General features: G+C 38.4%; 1 protein-coding gene across 1 annotated transcript in view; it reads right to left on the bottom strand.

Moving 5' to 3' along the window:
• Nucleotides 1–20,203, bottom strand: part of LOC140232013 (ras-associating and dilute domain-containing protein-like) — a 34,330-nt gene that overhangs the window by 8,583 nt on the left and 5,544 nt on the right. Inside the window, exons 2-5 of the mRNA XM_072312164.1 lie at nt 20,148–20,185; nt 17,074–17,413; nt 10,260–10,491; nt 1,309–1,478 (exon numbers count right to left, since the gene is read on the bottom strand). Coding sequence (XP_072168265.1) covers nt 1,309–1,478; nt 10,260–10,491; nt 17,074–17,413; nt 20,148–20,185 — 780 coding nt within the window. The remainder of the gene's footprint in view (nt 1–1,308; nt 1,479–10,259; nt 10,492–17,073; nt 17,414–20,147; nt 20,186–20,203) is intronic.

The following is a 20,203-nucleotide window of genomic DNA, read 5'->3' on the forward strand; positions in this document are numbered from 1 at the left end:
CATCATCACCACCATCACCATCACCACCATCATTCTTGAGAATGGAATGACCACTGTCAGCAATCCATATCATCAGATCGTTTCTCCATTCTTATACATTACAACACATCACTCTCATTCCCTTCTGCAGACATCTTGAACATCCTCTTAGAATGAATATAAGTGTAGGGTAATATACAATTTTCATTATTATCGCACTTACTTTCTAGCAGGTAGGGATATTCAACTATAATAAATTGCTGATTATCACCATACTCATATACAGTGGGGTCCCTTGGTTTTGCATGTCCTAAACAGATTAGTACAGAGGTATAGTGCAAATGTATTTATTGTTGCCTCACTTCTTTAATTGTGGGTTAAAAGGTCACATTAATTTATAATCGATCTAGCCAGAAATAGAGATGAGTTCTGTAAGGATCTGCTGTCTGCTACTGAAAAATAAAGATCTAGCCATCTGATATCAAAGCAGCCTAAGACAAATCACTCAGAGGCCGCTTCATCAGGGAGATGATCAGGAAGTTTTCTGTCTTCCTAGCAGTAGCATATCTTATAACATGAAGATACCATGCGAATCAGCTACAAAAACGACAACAAACAGAAAGCACCCATGCTAGAGGTACACTAACAAATAGCATCAGTCACTGCCAAAGAATCTGACCTTGGATCTGACAGACACTGAGCCAAGAAATACTGGGGTACTGAAAGTGTACTGGAGGCACTTGTCAAATTCTTGGGGGGAAATACATCAGATATTTTTCCACATACGTATATGCAGCTGAAGCAATCTCTTCACAAATGTATATGGGTATTTCCACAGTGAAGGTACTTTTCAGGGATGTCAGGTAAACTTCATGTTTCCAGTGTGCACTGCCCCCAAATATGATACAATCTTTCAGAACACTTTAATGAGAGATAGTTGTGCCCCAAAATTGCTTCAAACAAGCAATCTATTAGAATTTTTGCTAAAATCATCATTAGTATCATATATATATATATATATATATATATATATATATATATATATATATATATATTCTTTTTTTTTGGGGGGGGGGAACATATGTTATGCTGGATAAAAATCTATGTACAGAAACATGAAGGTTCAAATAATAAATGTTCATCAATTATTTTCTTTGTTTTAACTGAATGGCATGATACTGAGAAGAAAAAATAACTTGAGCACTGACCAGTGTGTTATGTCATTTTTACAGAGTTAGTGGGAAATGTATGTTTCATGAGCAGACCAAAACTCTGTCATTTCAAATTGGAGTGTGTAAATGTTCTCTTACACTTTGACTGATGTCTCACCTGAGCGAGCTGCAACTTGGGTGTGGCCAGTAGGTCTGTTGCCGAGGAGACCTTCTGCAGGAATCGCACCTGTAGCTTGAGGTCCTTCTCATGGATCCACAGCTCCAGGAGGTCCAGGTTACCCCTGATCTGGGCTCCCTTGGACCACTTGAAGAACTTGCCTCCAACTCCTGAAGGTGATACAAAGTGGGAAAGAGAGTGGGAAGGACAGAGATGGAGGCAGAGAGAAAGAAAGAGAGAAATAGAAGAAGGAAAATATGGTGAGAAACAGAAATCTCATGGTCTGTGTTTCATGCTAGTATAGAAACTCTCCACTTGTTGCTTTCCATGATGATGACGGAGCAAACATATTTACTACATTTTTGTCATCTCTTTATCAAGAATTATATCATAAATTCAGGACAAATGTCATTACATTCACAGTTGAATTATTATAGGGGTTCATATCCAAATCATCTGAGTAAAACAGAAAAAAAAATATATATCCTAACTAGATAAGTAGCTCGGTACACTTTTGAAATAATGACCCACCTTCAACAACCCTTCTGGAGCAAATAAAAAAAACAACAGTGAAACTTTTGTCCATATCTGGAATAAAATCCTAGTTTCATACTCTCTTCACGTCACATCACTCTAAAACTCTTGCTGAATAAGCACAAATACTGCAACAAAAAGTACCAACAAATAGGAAAAGGTAAGATTCTTTTTTTTTTCACTTTACGATGACTTAAAACCTTTCCTAAAAATTGGAATTGTCAAAGACAGCCAACAGGAGATGGTCCAACACGGTAAAAGAAATAGCCACCTCCTAACACAATATGCCATCAATTTCCCTTCTTCCACCACCTGTTAAGGGGCATCTATGAGAGGAAACCAAGCCGGTGTGATCGAACAGCTTGGATGCAACATGATCGACTTCTCCTGCCATAGTGATGATGATAATCAAGATATGACCTTCTGACTTCCTCGCAGAAGAGGCAGGACAGACTATAAGTGACAATCTGATCGTTGGGACGTTCAGCCAATTTCCTCTTGGCTTAACCCCTCCCTTGTCAGTCGAGATTAACTGCCCAAAAAGGGGGGCTTGCTTCTGTCTAACTGTGACATAGGATATGAACCGCACCGGATGAAAGCCCTTGGTGGAACAAGGAGATGTGTGCAGTGGTGGATTTTTACGAGCATCCCTTTGAGCATGTGGGTGATGATTATAATCTATTTACATGGCAAGAAAATTCCTGCCATAAATCCTTCTTTATTGTTGGCTTATGTGGTATAGATAACATAGAATTATAGTTAATTAAAGCCCATCCTCTCCCCCCCCCCTCTCTCTTTCTATGCCTCACTTTCTAACCAATCCCTCAACTATGGGTGGGCGTCCTAAAATTTCACTTTTGACAGAATCCTGGCTGGATTTTATGAAAATTGCAATTATATTCATGATGGCATGATTACTATGGCATGTCAGCAGGAATTTCCTATCCGACTGTATTAAACTACAAACTCGCCATAAGTTTTCCTATCTTGAAAAAAGAAAGAAAAAAAAAAAAGAATATCATAGCATTGTTAAAACTGCATTTTTTTTCTGCAGGGTGAGTTGAGGGGTTTGGGTTAGAACAGAAGAGATGACAAATTTGTGAAAGACAATGACATTGCAGTATGAATGTACATGACTTATAGATTGTTAACAAATACATAGGTGGTTCTAATTACCACACAGTATTCAGGGAGACACCCAAATACTGTAGTCCCTGCCAGCAGATTCCTACTCTGATTTTCCTCAGAAAGTTTCTCTGACATTTTTTTTTTTTTTTATAGGTGGTGCATGATCCATCAAAATCAATTGCACCTGTTCTAATCATTGTAGCGTAATAATCTCTCTTCCTGAATTTGTGATGACTGGCAGATGACTTAAATATCCTATAAGATAGTATGAAGTTCATTTCTGTTGTGCAAACACACTGGAAGCTTCTTCACCTTCACAGAAAGACAAAGAAGATGCAAATGTTGCCATGGTTACCATTTCTGCACCCCATCCCCACCTCTCCCATCCCAACAACCCTCTTGAGTCTGCAGTTAGAGTGATACGAGGAGAGGGTAAAAGGGTGGCTGAATGTATACAGCTCTTTTGGGAGACATGACAACATCACAGTATGAACACACAACCAAGTGATGCAACTAAACAATGCTTTTCCAATTACTCCTACCCCCATGGCATCTTGGGACCCTGTTCCTCAGAGTCGCTACTAGAGAGTTATGGGGGATCTCCCTGATGCACTCTCTCTCTACCTCCCTATCTTTCTTTCCAGATAGAAGATTTGAGCTTAGTGCTAGGTGCCTCCGGACCAGCCAAATGCAATTGATGTCTCCACAACATTCAGAAAGAGAAATAGTCATTAGTTTCTCTTCCTTTATGCTGGCTTCATTTCCTCTAGACTCATGTCAAGGGGACTTCAGACCAGCAATGATTCAGGATTCTCCCTGTATTTGTCACGTTATTTCAATGCACCTTGAGAACCTTGGCATACATATGAACATCTGTATTGAACACATACTAACATTTTCTGCCATGTTTGAGGTTTAAACAGTAAGCCGAGGTGTAAGAAAACTGAGAGGCAAGAATGTATATCTAAATAGAGTGAGAAGGCAGGGAAACTAAATTACCTAAAGATGACCCTTGAGTTATGTCATCACAATAAACTTTCAATTCAGACTAAATTACCAGAATCAAGGTTATCGATGCTGTCCAGTCTACTCTGCAAGGCATCATGGTATGATTGTAGTCATTGCTATGATGCAAAATTAAAATGGTGAATTACACACATTTTAATCAGGAATAATTTTTGGTTAGTACAAATGCTGCAAAATTTCACTTCCCTTAAGATATTGTAGTACAACAACAATAACAACAAAATAGATACTGAAAAGCAGACATGCAAGTGCACTTACTCAAAAGGTATGTTTTAGCCCAATATATTTTACCTTTGTACTATTGATATATTATTCCTCTGTTAGGGACCCATATCCACTTAGTGTCTTTCAGGTACACACTGTCTTAGATCATGACACTGAGGTTCTATGAATGCCTGAATGCCTGAAACATTGCACAGTCAGCTATATCGAACAAAACTGTGCCAATTTCTTTTGACATATTTTTCCCCATGTTCAAATACTTTATTTGCGCTAAAGGTGATTTGAGGAAGCCAAAAGTGCAAAGAAATTAAAAAAAAAGGGGGAATGGGGTAGTGGAGATTAATGAACACAAGGCTAAAATACCTCAGAAACCCAAATACAATCTGATCAAATATTCAGGCCATGCTATCATGAAGGCAAATTAGATTATGACATTTCATGAATGGTGAAGGGTTTGTGTCAGACAGTTACTGATTTTGATGAATGTTTGATTTTGTACGACCTTCACACATTAAAGACCAGGTTAAGTTAATGAATTCTGCAGACAGAGGGGAAAAATGTCTTCCTCATTTTTTAACATTTTTTTTTGTGGGTGGCCATGAGTCAAAACAGAAGGAAAGAAATACTAAGTATGTAGGAGTCAATGACTCAGGTTGCAGTAATCACATGCATCTGTGAATCACATATCTGTATCTGGCATATTACAAGGTTTACATTTACTGTGTCTTGTTATGGTTAATGTGAACATCATTTCATGTTCACTCATATACAACATGTTCATTGAATTCCCCTTCTTTAACCCTTCAGCACCTACATATTTCTGGCAATGTCAAACTATATTGCATTGGTTCAAAAAAAGTTGACTGTGTATCTACAAAGATTAATTTGCGGAGTACTGTGAAACACAAGATCATATAAACGAGATTATAAAACGCACATACTTTCACATCTGCAACTTACACACAGGGCTGCAAGCAGCTGCTCAGTTAGCTGGAGGAAAGGCTATGGGATGGTAATGTACTATACTACTTTAACCCGTTGAGGACGAGTCCCAAGTATACTCGGGCAAGTGTCTATGGGAAATGCATGTTGTAGCAAAATCAGCCCGTCCTGAATGGGTTAATATCCTCTTCAACACTTCATTATCATTATCCCTGGACTGTTTTCAAAATAACCGAGTCATGATGAAAAACCTGTCCCCAAAGACTAACAACCTGCAAGCCTGTTGCATTTTACTTTTATTTTTCTTTCAAACAACTGTGAAAACCACACATATGTATACTCTTCAACATTTCATGAGCATTTGTCCCTGGAATGGTTTCAAAATTACAGAGTCATGAAGAAAAATCTGTCCCCAAAGACTAACAACCTGCCAGCCTGTTACATTTCTCATTTTTTGTTTTTCAAAAAACTATGAAAAGAAGAGAACATGGATCTGGCAGCAACAACCAACAAAAACGCCATCTTAGCGGATGTCAAAACATCCTGCCAGGGCGAGCAAACCACATCGTGTCATCCCATGAATTCCACTCACCTAGATAGAATAAACAGACAGTAGAGACAGGAACTAGATGACTGAATCAGGGATATCTATTGAATGTAGATGTTCTCATTCACTTTGCACTGTTTGAAGTCTACAACAGTATCAGACTCATCTATCATTGTTCTAAAATAACTTTTAGGAAAAATACACTGTAAAATCAGAAACATTTGTTGCATTAAACTTTTGAAAATTGGAGCAGATGGCCTTTCCGCTGTATTAGACTGTCACAAATTGCCACTGGTATTTGATGCACTGTGCAGACAAGAACTCTTGTGTGCATATTCCTTTTGCAAAACTTGGCTCCTTGTGAAATTTGTGAAAGATTTATACACACGGAAAATTTCTGGTTTTACAGCATACATATATCTCCTCTCGTTGATGGAGACTTCTTGTCTGGACAATCTGATGCCGGTCGTCGCCTCTGTCAGCAGAAATGGGGTTACATCATCATATTCCTGTGTGCAGTCATCCTCATCATAAATCCACTTCCTGCTGGCATGAGAGGGCATGGATATCTGGCAAGGTGGGGACCTGTTGTCCACCGCTGCTTACAGGTGGCAACCCCTGTAATACCACACACACCATGTGCCAGAACCCACACTGCCATAGGCTTTCACCGATCAAATGTCAGAAAAAAAAGAATCCCTATATATATTTTATGAATATACTTCAATATGCTACACACAGGGTTTCATGAAAATGGTGGGGACTGCATGGTAAAATCTTCCATCACATCAAGAATTCAAAAAAAAAAAAAGAGAAAAAGATATTCCAAGAAAATCTCAAAGAACATCATAAGATGATAATTCATGCTTTTACTAGATATTAGTTATTATCCATAAACCAAAGCATTATGAATCATACTTCAAACATTTTAAAACATCTAGAATCTTTTAATCACAAATCAAATGAAAGGGGCAGATTATCAACTAACAGTAGTCCCCGCATTTCATTTGTACATTGGAGTTATTTTGTCATTTGTCAGGATATATGACGCACTTTCCACATTCTAAAACATATCATGCTTCTTTGCTAAAAATATCTAAAGTTTGCTTGGGATTGGTTGTGCTTGTTTCCTTGGATAGTTGCTTAATTCCAAGAAAGCTGATACAAAATGTCATTGTAGTTGGATAGCAGATAAAAAAAATATTTATTGAATATGATGGGATAACATCAATGCTAGAATTTAATGGAGATGCCCAGTTCATATCTACAGTTGATTTTAATCTGTCATCACCTAATTTCAACCAGTGATCCCCTCTGCCTTATGATGTGAAATGGCTTCATCACTTTCTTCCCTTATCCCCACATCTTTGGGGAGTCAAAAGAGTTAATTTAGGTTGTCATCACTGTCCCATGCATGATTATTCTTGACAAATCATCAGTTTGGTCAACTTGCTGATGAGCCATGTAATCTAATTTCTGCCGCTGCCGGTGGCCGGTGGCAAACGGTGGCTCCGCCCTAGAGTGGTTCATGAAAGGCCCTGATCAGTGGACCGCATCCAGCACCAATCCACATTAAAAAGGGGCTTAAGGGCACATAAGGGAGTATCCTCTCACGTGAAGGTTATGCGGAGGACTTGGGAGTATGGAAAGCCATGGGCAGGTGCTGTCTCCTTATATGTCATTTTCTAATTTTTTTTTAATTTTTTATTTTTTTGCACCTGACACAAAACTGTTATGGGAAGCCATTTCTGTGTTTTTATACCTTTTGATTTCGAAAGCTGGGCAATACCAATCAAATGTCATATGCCCATATCACAAACTCATTGCCCAATTTCTGTTTTCATTTAATTCTGATAGCAACTGAGTAAAAAGAAATGATATATAAAGTAGTAATGACATGAGGAAAAAATCAATATAATTCCCATGCACTGCAGACAGATGTCATCAATAAAATTAGAGGCTTTCAAAATGGTTCTTGTTGATCACATATATTAACCTGTTGAGGATGAGTCCTGAGCATACTCGGGCAAGCGTCTATGGGAAATGCGTGTTGTAGCAAAATTAAATCATCCTCAACAGTTAACCACAACAATTTCTGCAGTAAAATAACTAAAATCTCTCTTCTAAATATGCTTTAACTACCAGTAAGCAGTTTTATTCTCTTGCTGTTGATTTCACTTCAATAAACATTGTTTTTGCTATGAAGCAATTTTTTCTTGTGATTCAATCATTATTATTTCTTGTGATTTAATCCTATGTATTGCAAATGGATGTGAAAAGTAATGCAAATGAAATGATGCATCACATTGTGAAATGTGATACACAGGAAATGTGATGCACAACTCCTTTAAGATCTTAATTTCCTTAAACGATGAAAACAGTGATGTAGTATTGTGGATACAAACTCTGAAATCATATATAGAAAAGATAGTCTTGCCCAGTTCACGTATCCTTTGATCAGCAGTGACAATTTCAACCAATTTTATCTGTCCTTCTTGATCCAGATGTACAGATGAGTACCTGGGGTAATCCTGGGGTAATGGCTATAAAGAGCAAGGTCCTCTGGGGGAGAACAGTGCTATCACTAAAGAGGCTGCCCTGGGTTTCAAATAAGACCCTGAAATCTACAGCATTATCCTGTCATGTGTTGTGCAAGAAATTTTAAAGAACACAGCAGGCTGAAAGAGGACTTTGGGGTGCTGCTAGCCTTGTTATAAAAAATGACCCAATTATTATTACTATTATAATTGTTAAAGAAGAAATTTATAGGAAATAATATCATATAAATTGACTGTTTTCCACCATTTAATGTTATTTTGATTAATTTCTGACATAAATCATGCAATAAAGTTGTCTCTGCTTTGAATATAAGAATCTTTATTTTTACCAAATTTGAGCACTGCAAAAAGTTCGATGCGGCTACGAAAAGTGCCAAATCTGCGACATCACCACGTGTGTATGCAACCCAGTGGGATTTACGTATCTATAGGCAAACTGTGTGCACTTTTCAGGAAATTGGTGTGTAATTTGTTGTCAATCTAGAATAAATCGTCCGCCAAAACTATATATTCACGTCGTGAAACTGTTTGTTTGTTTGTGTTCATTGGAATCATATTTTACACCCATAAATCTACGGAAAAACAAAGTTTTAAAAGCACAAATCGTCAGCTCAAGATTCACCTGTGATCGCCGTGATCAGCTGTTCCTTCGTACAGCCACAATTTGCTGTTATTATTGACACAACAAATCGATCATTATGGGGGAATTGCGTATAGCTGAGGTAATCTTACATACTCATAAATTTAAATCATTTTTACACCCATAAATTTACGGAAATACGACGTTTGAAAAGCACAAAACCTACCGTAATCAGCTCAAGATTCGCGATTGCTGTGATCAGGCGTACGCACAACAGTACCAGCAGAATCAGCACTGAAGAGGTATTCCTTGATGCCGTGATTTCAGCTTGATTCTTCTTCGAAATGGCATGATGAAGGTTTCTTAGATAAATGTGACCTTCTTTTTCTCTTGTGTGTTGGTTTATATTCCAATTTCTACCTCAACTTGCTAAAAAAACAGTCTAAAAAAGCGGGAAACTGCAACATTTCCGTGCTGAGCAGCAGTCACGATACACGTGTTGCATGCAAGCATGCACCGCTGCACGCAGCGATCCCCATAGTATAACACGTACATTGTAGGTTGCTTGTAAACAAGGAGGTCCTCGGCGCAGTTGACCAATCGTGAACACGTATTTCGATCACGTGTCTTGGTAAGCAACAAGGCTGTTTACGCGTCTGGGAGACGTCTGGGAGATAAATTTACGCATGTTTCAGACGAATTTATGAATGAAAGTGAGTAGCATGACATCATGCCATGACCATATTTGGAATAAGCAGAGGCAGAGCTTTCTGTAGGTACCAAATGTGTCAGGGTTCAAAGCAGAATATCTAAGACACGATCGCCAAAAGAACAGTCATTTTCGCCGTAAGCGAAGGCGATTTGGTTTTTAGACGTAAGATTTTGGCCAACATTTGAGATTGACTTCCCACTTTTCTCTTCAAAATTCTACATTTTGTAGGTTGTATTTCAAAATGTTGTTGATATCAATCAGAAACTAGAAAATTTCCCTTACAACTTGATACCAAAATGTCAATTTGGTCCCTGAGGTAGGTCATTTTTTGACCTTTTTCGGGCTGTAGCGCGAAATCACATTTGCCGAGAAGTTCCGGGTTTTGCCAGAGCGGGTCTCATATAGCCGTACGGCAAATCAGCTCATATACATTAGGTGACGTCGCTCAAATCCGATGTTTCTTGTAGCGAACGGAGCTACGTGGTCATGGAAATTGGGTGTTTTTTCAATCTCAAAAACAGTTTGGGGGTAAAGTTACATCGTTTAAAAGATATCCAGTTATGTTAAGTAGCTTCGTAGCTTTCCATAGATATCAAACTTGTCATATTTCTAGATTCTCTATAAATTTCTGCTTTAACATAATGATGCCATCGATGAGGAAAAAAAAATTAGAAAAAGGAGTCTGCAAGGAGGGATGCTTACCTCGCTCCATGAGCATGTTGAAAAGCGATGCATTTGTAAAGAAGAGGAGGTAAGCAAACAGCTGTGACGTGATCTGTGGATGCACCCCCACTTCTTGCATCAGGTCAAAGGTAGACTTGAAGACATAGAGGACCTTGTCCATGCCATTGTTGCTGGGTGAGTTGCGGCCATCTTGAACATCATCCAGGAAAGGGTTGGAGTCCAAGACAGCTGGGAGAGCTACATAAAGTGTCTGCAACACACAAGAAGACAACACCGAACATATTCATTGCTTGTAGTAACTAGGGCATCTTGTGTAAAAGCTATGGGAATTTAAGAATCTGAAAGGGAATGAGTTTAGATTTGTATACACAATTATTTCAATTGTGGGGCATTTTCTTTGGTATGGCAAATAGAAAATGAAGGTTAGAAAAAAAAAACAAAGGCAGAAGAAGTAGAATTTTGGCATTTAGTGTAGTACAGCTGAAATTTCTTTCAAACAAGACGACATGGTCAAATTCAGTGTATTCCAACATTTATAAGGAAACATCTTAGCTCAAGAAACAATAGACGGAGTCATACATTGCATTTTAAACTTCCAAAAGCTGAGTCAATGGAAACTATTTAGAGGTTCATAACATGATTAATCTCAGTGCCAACTAGCAAGTTTGCATTTTTCCATGTTTATACTAGGTATATAACATATATTTCCCAACAGCTGTGCCATTTCTTGGATTACTTGCTCTTGTGTGTGATCAGTTTCCAAACATTTCAAAATGTTCATTAATTAGTCACAAGTTGTAGGGTGTGCATGAGCAGAGAAGGTCATAAGAACAAATACATTATATTCACCTTTTCCTGAAATCACCTGATCTGTTCTTTGCCTGTTTAACCTTGCAGTTTTTTTTTTTTTTAACCCTTGAGTGTCTCAGACATAATGTATATACATCTTCATTTTTTTCTCAATACTGCAATATCAACTTTAACTAAAAAAGGAAAAAAAAAAAAAAAACCAGCATCCAGTCATAACATGGTGTTGGCAAATTATGTACTGTTGGTATGTTGGAATATGCACCACCTGTTGGGAAAATGCCACAAAATGTAACGAACCACTAATGAAACACAATAATCATCAGAGGTTACATGCTGCTATGAATACACTGAAAACAGGAAACATGATTTTGTGTGTCAGAAATGGTTGATCAGTTTATCTCTGATTCTGTGAACAACTTCCTGGAAATATGCCTGGTCTAATGAATGAGGGAAACAAAATTAAACATTAAAAAATCTACACCCCTAAAAAAAAAAAATGAGGAAAGGAAAGGGAAAACAGCCAGGTATTATGCCATTTCCGAGTTATATTTTGTCAGGAGCATGTGAATTGCATTCATGAACAGTCACATGAGATAATAAATCAAAACAGATAAGTCATTTTGACAGGGCTCTGACAAGAGTCCATCAGAAATGAACGGTAGGGCTGTGTGTCGAAACATTCTTCATTATTTCAGTGGCTTTAACCCGTTGAGGACGAGTCCCGAGTATACTCGGGCAAGCGTCTATGGGAAATGCGTGTTGTAGCAAAATCAAACCGTCCTCAACGGGTTAAAACATAATGTAGCAAATATGATGCTGACTGCCAATAAAACTTGTCAGGTAATGTAGCTGATCAAGGAATGGTGTCTCCTAGCAAAGCCCCATGGTATGACTGGGCTACTGGTTGCTTCCATTCCTCAAGAGTTGTGGGTTTACAGTCACAATATTGGTTATGGCAAATTTGACTAGGCACTGACTGTGATGAAGTCCATCATCATTATTCACAGCTAAATCATGTGATGTTATGATCTATATCTCGGGCAATTTTTGTTGTTGTAATATCCACCTGTTTGTTGGTTTTTTTTTTTTTTTAAGTTGAATATATATATATATACCACATTTGCACATGCACATTCATAATCATTATTTATGTGATTTCATGAAACAATAATTTTAAACATGCAGGAGAAGAACAAAGAATCTTCTTCCTCCTTTGTCTTGCTGTAAAATCAAGAAGAAATGACTCATATCACATTTCTATGGAAATCTCGGTAACCTGTTTATGTGTTACAAATTTAGCTTATCTGCCATCTCTGCTAGGATAACAGAGTACTTCTTTCCAACTGAAAAGACTGGAATAATGTATCATATATCTCCTTTATTTACATTTCCTTGACTTCGTAGAGACATTAATTTTTGTTAAACTCCCTGAGGTGGTACTTTGTCAAAAATCCATGCATGCTGACTCAGTATCAGAGGAGAAATATTATTGACTGCAGTACTGCTGCCTATCAATTCAAGTGACTACACTTTGTGGTAAGGAGAGCGTGTTAGTATTAACCACTACAGCAATGCACTCCATTTCATTCCCTCTGACGTGACGGCACTGCCGCCACATAAAACATTAAGGGCAGGAAGGACTAAACTGTGACAGTGGAGGAGGGGGGGGGGGATGACTAGTAATGTGATACAATGTACCATCTCACAGTGTGACTTAAAGACCTGAGTACCATTTCATGAAAGTTGTCAGCCCTGACAATTTGTCAGTCTCTGACAATTTCAGTGCAATCCTTGGTTTTGATTGGCTGAGAAGCTCTGGTCACTGACTGTTACTATGGTTATTGTCAGGGCTGACAACTTTCATGAAACAGTGTTCGGTAGCATTGGGATTCATGGGTAGTTTGATTTAATCAATCTTCATTTGCTGCCCACCAGGGTACATTCGAAAACAACTTATAGCATCCATCAGCAAACACATGCATCTAAGCTGGACCACCCTTCCCAATCCACAGTTTAGCAGTACACTACTGGGGACTTTAAGAAAAGCTCTGTGTTTCCCCACCTTTCTTCTTCCTCTAAGAGTCAACCACAGTAGAATCTGAATGTCTCAGGCTCCAAACCTCAGACCCTTGGAGATCTCTCGGCAGAGGTCCAAACTTTTCAAAGGGACTTGCTAGCTGGTGGATCATGTTCTTGCACACTCTCAATTTCTGTTCTATCACATCTTTCGCAGAGTTGAACACTGTGAATTTACTAGTGCTTTTATACTCTGTCAAACATTCATTCTAATCAAACATTTGGGCATAATTTTTCTCACTCAGATTGCTCTATATACGTATTCTATCCCATCCGATCTGATCTAATTTGATCCGACCCTATCCTATCCTTTCCTATTTACCTACCTACCTCTTTATCTATCTATCTATTCATCAATCAATCAATCAATCAATCTATCTATCTATCTATCTATCTATCTATCTATCTATCTATCTATCTATCTATCTATCTATCTATCTATCTATCTATCTATCTACTGGTATCTCTGTTTGTTTGTTTTTATGTATCCACAAGTCTGTTCACAACTATAATATTAGAAATTATTGAATTATGTACATGAACATATAATACAAAACATACTGTTAGATGTCTATCCTGTTCTTTCACTGGTCTTCCCACAGAAGAGATATCTTACACACTGTATAGCATGGGTCTGCAATCTGAGCCCACAAATTCTGAGTCAGACATCGTGGGTCTAAGGAACACCACAGTGTGTTCAAGCACAAGAATTATTTGTTTTCACATTGTGTTGCTGAGATTATTTTTCAAAACCATTATATTCAGGTGTGTGTGAACTTGCCTATACCTCCACTTTGTTGAACAAATTTGTTTTCATGAGAGGGTGGACGGTGAGGGTGGATGAAAGTGATATTTTTGCCCACCCCCTTTACAGAACCAGATGCTAATCCCCTGTGTATGTGTGGAAGAGATGCCAGTGTGCATTAAGTTATATTATTCCCATGCCAGTAATCAACCAAAGTTTAATGACAAAGTTATGATATCACATATTCTGAAGGGACTGCTGAGAAATAACAGGAGCATGTGATCTACATTAAGTCATCAACGAGGCACCTGGCATGTCCTGCCTCTGCAAAGTCAGGGTACAGCAATTTGTGAGACAAACTGTCAGCTTTGATAATGCACTGTGGCCATCTCACACAAAGTTTTTCTGCTGCCAATTCTTAATATCTAACTTCTCGTAAACTAACAGCTTTTAACTTATCATGATGTGTTTATATGTCAAACAAATATTTTTCCCTCAGTATGCTAATAATTATGTTTACATGCTCCCTGTGGGACAATCTCGTCTACCTCGTTAACATAGATTTAAAAAGTGTGCATTTTCATTGAAGCCCTACATTACATTTTAACCAGGTGAAGACTTTTTTTTACGCGACATCAAAGACACATGACCATGATGGCTTCTGCAAGGTCCAAGGGAATATCATACTAACTGACCTACTGCCCATCAAGCAATTAATCTTTAAGTCTGAGACAGATTCTGCTCATTAAAATGGTAAGATTATTGCAATTTATGCTGCTTTGGTTCCAAACTGTAATCATTCAAAACAGCTTGTGCTTTGAGGCAAACCTGCATTAGAGAAGAATTTGCTATATATGCACTAGAGAAGAATTTGCTATATCCCTGTATATTTGGTTTTTTTTTTGGTATTTTCTTTTTTGTCTCTATGTTTCGGTCATTTGTTGTACCCATGCTCCTCATCTCAATCTGTAGCTTGATTTCAACTAGGACCTACACTCAACAAGCTTGCTTTTAAGTAGGTTCCTTCATATATCTTTAGCATTCATTCTCAGATTCCAACTTTCATAGATCGACCACTATGTTTTACATGTTTGTAATATGCTATGTGTGTCTCCTAGCTGGATATCATGTATATCATTTTGTAATATCCTAGCTGGATGTTGTGTATTATTTAATTTTGTTATATTTGATGTATCTTTTCATCAAGAAATATGAAAACAAAAATTGAAATTGAAATTGAAATTTGCCTTCGTAGCTACAGAGATCTGGGTAAGTGTTACCTGCTGATACTGCATCAGAGGAGGACTGGTAAACTATTATGGCATTCTGGAGTTTCAATCAGCAATGTCCAAGACCAACCAGGCTCAGGTAAGACTTTGCACAGCTTTTTCAGTTAGTAACCTTCTGGCATTAAACTGGGTTGTTGTTTAATATGTGCACTTCAATTTTTGTTTGTTGGTTGATTTGTTTTTGCTATTTGATCTATGAATGCTTTCTTGGTCAAACATCTCAGCCCATATCTCAGGGGAGAGAGAGATCAGGGGGATCATACAGATGTGACTGTTGATGTACTTGAGACGTGATGGATTAGCACATGAATTCTATAAAACCCTGGAAGGAACAGAAAAAAAAAGGACTTGATTTTTTTTTTTCTTGCACTTGGCAGTGACTGTCTTTTCCGGGAGGAGGGCTTCAAAAAGCACAGCTTAACATTAAAGCCTGTGCATCCTACCCCTATCCCCCTCCCCACCCTCTCCTTTGCTCCTTCTTTTTGCCAGGGGATCAAATAAGGGGTGTAAAAGATTCTGGCTGCACAGTGTCCTAGACAGAGATTCTGATATATTTCTTAAGCAAGATACTTTAACAAGGAGGGGGGGGGGGGGGGGAGATATACCTGACAAAGATATATATATATATATATATATATATATATATATTCCAGAAATATTTTCATGAGGGAACACACATATTTGTAATCATATGTAATTATGGTGACATATTGTCCTCTTGCTTGGTAGATACAAAACAGTAGGATTTTGACGTACAAAGATATCACTCTGACAATGACACAGTCACTTGTGACAGAAAAAAAGTACATGATGTCCCCCCCCCCCCCCCGACAATAATGATTAACATACATTCAGCTGCCATTTGTTCACTAAAAATATTCCTTTTCACAAAGCTGCCATGACGAACAACATTGTTGCAGCAGTTTTCATGAAATACAACAGACTTATTATACAGAGAGCTATTTATGGCTACATGATGATGTCTCTAAACACAGGTTCCATGCATCGTAGCTACAGGCAACATTTTAAACACAGCCACTCATTTTGCTGGAGCAATTCAATTTCTGAAATATTCTAGGAGGGAGAAAAAAAAATGAGATGTGTGCCTACACTATCTCTGCAAATTGAGAGTCTGCTCAATCTACCTTGTTACTGGCTATTTTTTTTTTTTTTTTGGGGGGGGGGGGAGAGAAATTGAAGTTTAGTAAGGCTGCCGTAAATCCACTTTGTTAGAGGTGACAAAATTTCATCTGTATGAAACCTCTAACCACCGGGATTGAATCAAAATAAAGAATAATCTAATCCTTCAACCAACCGCTAGCCCCACTCCCTTCCACGCACACACATGCACACACACATAAACATACTAACTCAATTCTTCTAATGTATGATTCACTCCAGGGTCTCAGAAAGTCAGAATCTCCAAAAATCTCTCTAAGACTTTTACAAGCAAAGGGTGACTAGCACGCTCCTCTCCCTTTCTTGAATCCCGAGCAGGTCAGCTTGCCCCTCACGCTCCGACTGGGCGTTACGCACTTTAGAGATTGCTCACACGGCTTTGCTCCGTTTCCAAAGGACCGCAGACGAAATGTGGTGAGGGACAGGGGTTAGTCTGAGGCGCTGCTAACAGATATGCCTTAATACCCCTCACTCCTTCACTCTCCAGCACTCAAGGGTGCCTTACAGGGGATAAACAGGGTGACTAATAACCCACTGTTTTCTCCGATGCTACGATTCTGTCCATTCTACTCCATAATCTGTCATTAGTAGCCAGACACATTAGTAATGTCATAATCATCAGTACAGCAAAGAAATGAAGAAGAAATCTAAGAGCAGAGGAAGGCGAGGAAGAAGAAGAAATAGAAGAAAAGCAATAGGAGAGAGGTTTAAGGATGATAAGAAATGTTCTTACCTTGGTGAGATAATAGACACATTGCTGAAAGGTATACATCATGACTTCTTCCAAGATGGACAGTACTTCTTGTTCCCCCTCACCCATCTCCCTGGGCTTGCTCTGGTCACTAGGTGGTGGGGTATGCCTCTCCTGCTGACCACTGCTGCTGCTGCTGCTGCTGTTACTACTGCCTGCCCCATCTTTGCTGCTGTTGTTGCTATGGGTGGGGCTGGTTGCTAGGTAGTTGTGCAGGTTGTTCTGGTAGAAGTTTAGCATCTCCAGGGCGTTCGCCATGCAGATTAGGAGGAGGCGGAGATCTGGGATGAGGGCATCCATGGTTGCATGGACATCCTCAGGCCTAGAGGAAAATAAGAGACGTCCATCATAGCAGCTTTGCATTGGTGAACATAGGGATGGTTGAGGTAGCAAAGATAGCACCTTTTGCTTCAGATTTGCGATTGAATTGAATACAATACAATGCCACTCTATGTTCCTGCCAGCTGCCTCCGTGTGACAATATTTCAGTAGATTGAGTAAGGCTTTTGGAGTTGATTTTTTGGGGGAACAGACTTAACGGGGCCATTTTTGTTTACATTTTAATCACACACTTGAAAGTGTGTTATGAAAGAATGCTTGCACATGAATGCTGGTGTCCTTTAACCCGTTCCATACTGAAATCTGGAATCCCCATAGACATGATACAAAGACCACCAGGTTCCCATAAGGAACGGATTAACATCAGCCTTGGTAAATCTCAGACAGTGTTTAATGGTCATGTTTAATTGGCTTGCAGCCGGAGGCCTAAAAAAGCATGCATGGAAGTAGGTGTTTTGCCACGCTTTCGGCTGTTGCTCGCAGCAATAACCTTCAGATGCTAAAATTATCATGCTGTAGCATCCAGTGCATCAGAGCAGAATATGGAATATGAGCATATTGTGAAACTGGCTAATTTTAAGTGCCTAGGGCATCATACTGCAAGTGGACAATACCCCACCTATTAATACAGTCATTGCCACCTAAATTAAAGGTTGTATATCCCTTTCGCAAATGTCACGAAATTTTGAATCCTGAATCATGAAACTATCCCGATGTCACTCAAGAATACGCTTTCCTTTTCTACTGAGAATAACGGTCGGAAATTTCTTGGGGTTTGAATAAATACACTTAAAATCTAGAGTACTGTTTCTCCCTCCATCATACAGGAATTTCGAGTTTTATGATTCTGAGGAAAGGTCTGAATTATCTACCTCTACAATATACCAGCATATGAAAAGAATATAATTTTCAGGGATGCAAAAGGCACACAAAAATTTGATGTTAGGCATTTTTGTTGTTGTAGTTGTCAGTGTGCGCATCCTCTGGAAACTGGGTTATGTCCAAGTCCAGACACCACAGAACTTCCTCCCTGACTTCTCCTGACATGACAGTAGCATGACAGCACTTTGTCTCAGACAGACATTTTACAGACTCAAGTGCCAGCTAAGGGGAAGTCTCGATATTTAGTTTCAGGGAGGGGGATTTAAAGCTGAGAAAAACCTGCCTAGCACGCATTTTTGACATTGTTGTTGTTGCAACGCACTATCACAGATCTTACAGTCTTAATTCGAGTCTATTTGATTTTGACGGAAGATATAATACATTCTTAACCTGTTTAGAATAAACATTTCATTTTATGCTTTTCCCACTTTAACCAAAATAATCTTTTCATTCCAAGTAATCTCTTAACAAGAACCCGTTCTACTTACTTCTGAACTTAAATCAAAAACCACAATTTTGCCTAAGAACCATATTGTAAAACCAGGAATGTTCGCGTGCATTTTAATTTCACGAATTTTGCGAGTACCAAGATTCGCGAAATTAAAATGCACGTGAAAGTTCTCGTCTACACTATATGCATTGAATGCCAGTAGCAGTTCGCGAAAATTTCATGCCGCAAAAAGGCCTTCGGCTCCAATTCGCGAAAAATTCATGCCGCGAATATATCACGTTTTACAGTATTCAAATGCTTTATAACTAAAAAGATATCATCCTTGCATGAGTAGACATATATTCTTAAACTGTCTTCTTTTTTTCTTCCATTCTTTTTCATTTGCCTCCACTGCATCAAACTATTGCCTGAGTGTATATATATTTGTGCATGTGTGTGAGACACATACTGTGAAACAAGATATTTTCGCACCATGAAATTTTCACATCTTGGAGCCGACGGCCTTTTTCGCAGCATGAAATTTTTTGCAAGTTGCCTTTAAAATTGAATGCATACAGTGTAGATAAGAACTTTTGCATGCATTTTAATTTTGCAAATCTTGGCTCTTGCGAAATTTGCGAAATTTAAATGCACATGAACATTCCTCGATTTACAGTATCAAATTATTATCAAAGTCATGTCAAATACATATATATTTTTCAGTATGGATATATCTTAAATGTGAACAAATTTCATTGTTATAATGGGTCTTATACTAACAAGCACTAGACGCTTCCAAGGGGTACCAGCCTCTGAAGATTTTGTGATGTAATTCAGAATGTTGCACGATGAAACATTATTTCTATGTGATTCAGGGACACACACAGCTAATTTTTGACACCATAGAAATTATTTGCAACCTGATTCTAGGTGGGCTAAATTTAGCATGGGGGTGGGGGGAGCCAGAAAGATACAGAGCTATTAAACAGAGACTATAACAAAGGAAGTTATGTTGATTGAGATGACCTTCTACATGGCTTTTTTGGAGACACTTATGGGGTGAGCATGCGGTATCCCTTAATCAATATCTGAGGTGTTCTGTTCGCTCCTTGCTACAGTATTTTGGTGGAAATATCACACTCAGTAAAAAAGAAAACCACAAGAAGAAGGTGAAAAATAGAAGCAAATGAGACATGGAATACATTAAAAAAACACACACTGCATCATCAACTTAAATATCTCTTCGACACCCTAGCTCAAGATAACTTGACATTTAATCAACGTCCCTCTGAACAGAATCATGACAAAATTGCCATCCCCAGAGAAGCATTGAGCCATTTTTCATTGAACTATCATACTGATGGCAATTACAAATAACAAGGTTTATAGGATGAAGGCTACTTACTTTTCAGTTGGACGATTGGCAAGGCCTTTGGTTGTATCCTGCATGTGATGAGATAG

The sequence above is a fragment of the Diadema setosum genome, chromosome 8 (genome assembly GCF_964275005.1).
Source record: "Diadema setosum chromosome 8, eeDiaSeto1, whole genome shotgun sequence".
Lineage (NCBI taxonomy): Eukaryota > Metazoa > Echinodermata > Echinoidea > Diadematoida > Diadematidae > Diadema > Diadema setosum.